This window comes from Nannospalax galili, unplaced genomic scaffold (assembly GCF_000622305.1).
Source record: "Nannospalax galili isolate Female #2095 unplaced genomic scaffold, S.galili_v1.0 scaffold857, whole genome shotgun sequence".
NCBI lineage: Eukaryota > Metazoa > Chordata > Mammalia > Rodentia > Spalacidae > Nannospalax > Nannospalax galili.
The window spans coordinates 40,949-47,779 of record NW_008338788.1 but is presented as its reverse complement, the minus strand read 5'-3'; the positions used below and the strand labels follow the sequence as shown (position 1 = coordinate 47,779).

General features: G+C 45.2%; 1 protein-coding gene across 1 annotated transcript in view; it reads left to right on the top strand.

The window, feature by feature from the left end:
- LOC103734440 (cytochrome P450 2A12-like) overlaps positions 1–2,633 on the top strand; it is a 16,344-nt gene extending 13,711 nt beyond the window's left edge. Inside the window, 4 exon segments of the mRNA XM_008833376.1 lie at positions 4–136; positions 587–774; positions 1,406–1,555; positions 2,460–2,633. Of these exon segments, the coding sequence (XP_008831598.1) occupies positions 4–136; positions 587–774; positions 1,406–1,555; positions 2,460–2,633 (645 nt within the window).
- The last annotated feature ends 4,198 nt before the right edge of the window (positions 2,634–6,831 follow it).

The following is a 6,831-nucleotide window of genomic DNA, read 5'->3' as shown; positions in this document are numbered from 1 at the left end:
AAGAACCCCAATACAGAGTTCTACATGAAGAACCTGGTGATGACAACACTGAGTCTCTTCTTTGCAGGATCGGAGACCGTCAGCTCCACCCTGCGCTATAGCTTCCTGTTGCTCCTGAAGCACCTGGATGTAGAGGGTAAGGCTGGTGGGGTGGGGGAAGGAAGTGGGGACCACAGACACTGCAGCCTCCTCTGAGTTGACACAATGACCCCACTCTCCCGGGTCCCCGAATGCTCAGACAGGACCTGCCATGCAGGGACAGGGTGATATTGAACTTACAGGCAGGAGCAGAGTTCTCACCAGCTGTTGAAGCATTAGACGCTTCCAAGTTGATTGCACACCAATTTCCAAATTCTTGCTCAATGAGGCCATTCCTTGAGAACTGTCCCTTGTTCTTCCCTATGATTCTATCAGGAAAAAGATAAAATTACACTGGCCAAAAGTTTGATGTGGAAGGTATGTTTTGAATGGTTTACATGTATGTTGTTTATAGATGCAAGTAATGCTTATAGTTTTACATATTTGGAATATTGCCCCTGCTCTGATTCCCCTGGGTATTTAAATGTATTCCCCCCTTCTCCTCCAGCCAAGATCCATGAGGAGATTGACCTGGTGATTGGCAGAAACCGGCAGCCCCAATTTGAGGACCATTTGAAGATGCCCTACACAGAAGCTGTGATCCATGAGATCCAGAGATCTGCAAATTTCACCCCATTGGGTATACCTCGCAGGGTTACCAAGGATACCACATTTCACAGCCTCTTCCTTCCCAAGGTGCAGAGGTGCCCACCCTAGAGGAGCCTCCGGCCCACTTCTTGGAGCCTCACATGTCTTTCTAGCCATAGCTTTCCAACTCTGGTCCCACTCATCCAATCAAAGAATTCCCCAGCCACCATGTCACCCTCCCCTCAGAGCCTACCGATGGCTGTTGCCTTCCCTAGACCTCATGCCTCAGGAGAGTCAAGTCCATGTCCCAAACATCTTGTCTCAGGGCAGGAACTCCAAGTTCTACTGAACCTCCTGCCTTGAAAGACATGCCTCAACTTCTGTGCTGAGCAGCAAAGACTGTCACTCAAGCATCCTCTCTCAGAGCACGAGCCTCCTTGAGCTCATACAGCCTACCTCGAACAGCACACCTCAACTTCTGTGCTGAGCAGCGAAGACTGTCACTCAAACATCTTCTCTCAGAGCACGAGCCTCCTTGAGCTCATACAGCCTACCTCGGACAGCACACCTCACATGCCCTCTAAATTTTCTGTCTCATGTTCCCTAACGCTCCTCCCTCAGAGGAGCCCCAACTCCCAGTTCTCCTCACCTGGGACTATAATTTCTCCCTCATTCATCTATGAGACGTTTTATCCCTCAACCCACCTTAACAAATCTCCCTTCCTTCTCTTCCTTCCAGGGCACTGAAGTGTTCCCTATACTGGGCTCTCTGATGACAGACCCAAAGTTCTTCCCTTCCCCCCAAGACTTCAATCCCCAGCACTTTCTGGACGACAAGGGGCAGCTGAAGAAGAATGATGCTTTTGTGCCATTTTCCATTGGTAAGAAAGTACTGTCGGGAGTCAGGCCACTTCTCACCAGCAGGGCAGCGCACCTCAGCTCCACTCCCTGAGGTGCAGCCCAGCTCCTTTCTGCAGCTTGGAATCTAACTTCTAGCCAGCCAGGTGCGACCCCTGTAACTCCCAAGCACCAAGTGTCTAGACAGAGATCAAGCAGAGGGATGATCAAGCCCTTTACAGAGACAGGAAAAGGCCAAATTCAGACTGAGTCACACATCTATACCAGCACACACAAGCAATTCTTCAGATTCTTTAAAAGAAGATGACAGAGGCAGGAGAGATGGCTGGGTGGTTAAGAGTAGTTACTACTCTTACAGAGGACCAGGCTTCGGTTCTCAGCACCCCTGGGGCATTTCACAGATCCAGTAACTAGTTTGAGTAGCTCTAATGCCCTCTGGCCTCCATGAGCACCTGCACACCTCTGGTATACATAAACTGAAGGGGCCACACGCGTGCACGTGCACACACACACATACACACACACAGAAATATTTTTTTAATTTTTTTTGAGACAGGATCTCACTATGTAGCCCTGGCTGACCTGAACCTCACCATGGAGACCAGGCTGGCCTCCCACTCACAGAGATCCACCTGCTTCTGCCTTCCAAGTGGTAAGATTAAAGACACGCACCACCACCCCTGGCAAATATTTAAAGGAGGATGACAACACAGCTTCCATGTTCCACAATATGTTTGCTAGAAGAAGCATTTGGACTTCCCATTGCTCTTGCCTGGAAGGGATCACCCCACCTCATTATAGGGAAACAGGTTCAGAAAGGTCACTGCAGCCTCTTCTCCCTGAGCGAATGCAGCTGGGCATTTAGTGAATAGTGAGTGTAGGCGTCACCTCTCCCCACCCCCTTCTCTTCCCTCTTCTCTTCTTCAGGGAAGCAGTACTGTCTGGGAGACGGCTTGTCTAGAATGGAGCTCTTGCTCTTCCTCACCACCATCATACAGAACTTCTGCTTCAAGTCCCCAAAGACACTTCAGAACATCAACGTGTCCCAGAGGCCGATGGGATTTACCAGGATCATACCAAGTTACACCATAAGCTTCCTGCCCCTCTGAGTGCAGACTGAACCAAGGAAGGGCAAAGGAGGAGCAGGGACTGGAGTAGGGCCAGTGTGAGGGGCACAGTGATGGGAAAAGGCAAAATTGGGGGGTAAATGAAGGGGCCAGATGCATAGGGGAAACAGAATAGAGTGTCACCTTGCTTCAGATGTGACTGACAGTAAAGCACTGTGCTGTGGACAACAGTAACAAGAACGGGTATTATTCACTGAGCAGAGAAGACTGTCACTCAAACATCCTCTCTCAGAGCACGAGCCTCCTTGAGCTCATACAGCCTACCTCAGACAGCACACTTCACATGCCCTCTAAATTTTCTGTCTCATGTTCCCTAATGCTCCTCCCTCAGAGGAGCCCCAACTCCCAGTTCTCCTCACCTGGGATGGCTCTGTGCTAAAGCCATCCCATCAGCTTCTCATTTAAGGCTCAAAACCCACACCAAGAGAAGTGTATTTCTCAAGCCCAGTTTATAGGTAGCAAAGGTGAGGCTTACACACTTAAGTCTGAACTGAGGGACTGTTGTCAGCTAATCACTGCTGGGTGGGGGGAGTTGATCTTCTGTAAGGGAGTGATGCTAGACAGGCTGAGCAGGCTCCAATGGATGAACACACTGAAGGACATCTGGGGACACAAACTTGACTCAATAGGCCTTAACACGTAAGGCAGAATGCATGAAATTAAGTGGGTAGGCTTTGGGGGGGTCAGATAGGAGAGGGGCTCTAAATATGATTAAGATGTATTGTCTGGGGGCTGGAGAGAAGGCTCAGCAGTTAAGAACACTGACTATTCTTACAGAAGACTCGGGTTCGAATCCCAGCACCCAATAACTGTCCATAATTCCAGTTCCAGGGGACCCGACAGCCTCTTCTGTCCTCCACAGGTACTGCATGGCACAGGTGCACTTACCTACACGCAGGCAATACACACATACACATAAAACAAAAATCATAAATAAAATATTTTTTAAAAAGATGTGTTGTATGACTTTTGTTTCCCTGGGTGGCTCATCCACCAGCTTCCTGGTGCTAGCATCTTTCCTGGGTGGGTCCCACGGTGCCCACCACGCCTTGACTCCCCCAGCCTCATTCACCCTCCCAGCTCCCCGACCCCATCTGTCCTCCTGGCCTGGGTACTGGTCCATTTCTTGTTTTGGCACCCCAGACCCCTGGGCTGACCTCTTGGCCCACAGTCCACACTGCTTCCTGATCCTTTGCATGCATACCAACCCAGTTCCTACCAGTAGTCCCCAGGAGCCCTGAGGCCTCTTCCCATCCCCACCTCCCTTTGCATCCCTGGATGCAGCCACCAGCTTCCTGGGACCACCATCTTTCCTGGGTTCTGCTCCCAGGACAGCCCAGGCCCCAAATTCCTGAGGTCAGCATCATTCCTAGAGGGATCCAGACCTTAGGAGAAAGCCTGAGAGCATTTGATCCTCATCTGACGTGGGCCTCTGTGGGAACTCCTGAAGAAAAAGCAATTTGGCCACTCCAATATAAAATCGAAGGAGAGAACCTGAAGCCTAGACCAACCAGCTTTTCCTGCCCAACAAGTAAACCAAAAAGACACATAAAGTTTACAAAAACAAGCAGACCTAAACTCAAGGAAGGAAAGCTTGACTCTCACACAAGAATCAGAAACTACAAAAGAAATCCACACATCAAAGTCAGAGAAAAAATAATAACATGAAAAACCAAAGTAATATATCCGAGAACCTGAAGCCTAGACCAACCAGCTTTTCCTGCCCAACAAGTAAACCAAAAAGACACATAAAGTTTACAAAAACAAGCAGACCTAAACTCAAGGAAGGAAAGCTTGACTCTCACACAAGAATCAGAAACTACAAAAGAAATCCACACATCAAAGTCAGAGAAAAAATAATAACATGAAAAACCAAAGTAATATATCCCCAACAGTCCTCTAGAGGAGTACAATGAGAACTCCCTAGAGATAACACAGGACACGGAACTCAAAAGAACAATTATAAACACGATAAAAGAATTCAGTGAATTTAAAGAACACACAAACAAAGAAATCAAAGAACTGAAAGAAGATAGGGATAAACTTCAGAATGAATTCAGAAAAGAGCTAGAAATATTGAAGAATGTTCAGGCTGAAATGAAGAAGGAAGTAAAACACTCAGTAAGCCAATTAGAAGCAATAGGAGAAACCTCACCAATAAGATGAATGAAACAGAAAACAGAATATCAAGACTGGAAGATAAAGTGGATGAACTAGACTTCTCAAGCTAAGATTATGAAAAATTTAAGAAAGCACAAGAATGGAATATTCAAGAATTGTGTGACACCAAAAACCCCCCTAAACTTACGTATATAGGCATACAGGAAGGAAACGAATCTCAAGACAATGGTATGGAACAGATCTTCAACAGGATTGTAGAAGCAAATTTCCCAAAATTAAAGACATGCCCATACAAATACAAGAAGCATATAGAACACAAAAATACAACCACAGAGAACACCAAGTACATAGGACCAGAAAAGAAACTCTCCTTGGCACATCACAGTAAAAACACCAAACATATGGAACAAAGAGAGAATACTGAAAGCTGCAAAAAGGAAACAAAGCACATATAACAGAATCCCATTAGGATTACAGCTGACTTTTCGGGGCAAACTATGAAAGCCAGAAGAGCCTGGACTAAAGCATTGCCACTTCTAAATGACCACAGATGCCAACTGAGATTACTTTACCTAGCCAAAATGTCTATTATTGTCAAAGGGGAAAGAAAAATCTTCCATGACGTAAATCGGCTAAAAGAACTCATGTCCACAAAACCAGCCCTTCAGAGAGTTCTTGAAGCAATTCAAAGAGCTGAAGAAAGGAACGACTATACCCAAGGGGTTATGGAAAGAAACTCAAGGAAGGTATAACTATGGAAATGCACAGTTTTACCAAGAATGTGAACAGAAATAAAAATGACAAGATTCAATACACATCTTTCATTAATAACTTTAACTATCAATTGACTGAACTCCCCAGTCAAAAGACACAGACTAGGTGAATGGATTAAGAAACAAAACCCATCTTTTTGTTGTCTGCAAGAAACTCATCTCACTTTCAAGGACAGGCACTACCTTAAGGTGAAAGGATGGGGAAAAAAATATACCAAGCAATTGGTACTAAGAAAAAAAGCAGGCATTGCAGTTCTAATATTTGACAAAATAGACTTTAAACTAAAAATAATCAGAATAAAGAGGGGCACTTCATTCTGATCAAAGGAACAATTGACCAAGAAGATACTACAATCATGAACATATATTCACCAAACTCTTGTGCACCCAACTTCATAAAAACAGTACTACAGGACTTTAAGACCCAGATTAATTCCAACTCCTTAATAGTAGCGGACTTCAATACCCCATTGTCTCTATTAGATATATCAACAGGACAGAGAATTAACAGAGAGACATCTAAATTAAGCAATGCCATACATCAAATGGACCTAACAGACATCTACCAAATATTCCACCCAAGCACCAAAGAATATATTTTCTATTTAGTGCCCCACAGAACTTTCTTCACAATCGACCATTAGAACACAACAAAACCTCTGGGACACTTTAAAAGCAGTCCTAAGAGGGAAGTTTCTAGTTCTAAGTGCCTACATCAAAAAATTAGATAAAGCACAAATAAATGACATAACACTGCAACTCAAATTGCTGGAAAGGCAAGAACAAATGAAACCCAAACCCAGCAGAAGAGAAGAAATAACAAAAATCAAAGCAGACGTTAATGAAATAGAAACAAAGAAAACAATACAAAGAATCAACAAATCCAAGAGCTGGGTCTTTGAAAAGATAAACAAGATTGACAGACCACTAGCCCAGTTAACCAAGGGAAAGAAAGAGCACCTCCAAGTCAACAAAATCAGAGATGAAAGGGGAACCATCATAACACACACCAAAAAGATCCAGAACATTATAAGGGAATACTTTAAAAACCTCCTTGCCCTCCTAGGTCAACTAGTTCCAGGGGACTATGAGCATCTCTCAAAATGTCCTGTAATTGTGGTGGGTCACCTGTCCTCTTGATCAAGGAGGCCGAGGAGACCCCACCAGATGGACTTGAACCAGTGTCCAGTCTACAAAGAGGAGGGTCAACACAGAGCAATCACTTTCTCCATGCTTCCAAGCAAAGCCAGCCATGGTTGAGCAGGACCTTTGACTTATCTTCACAT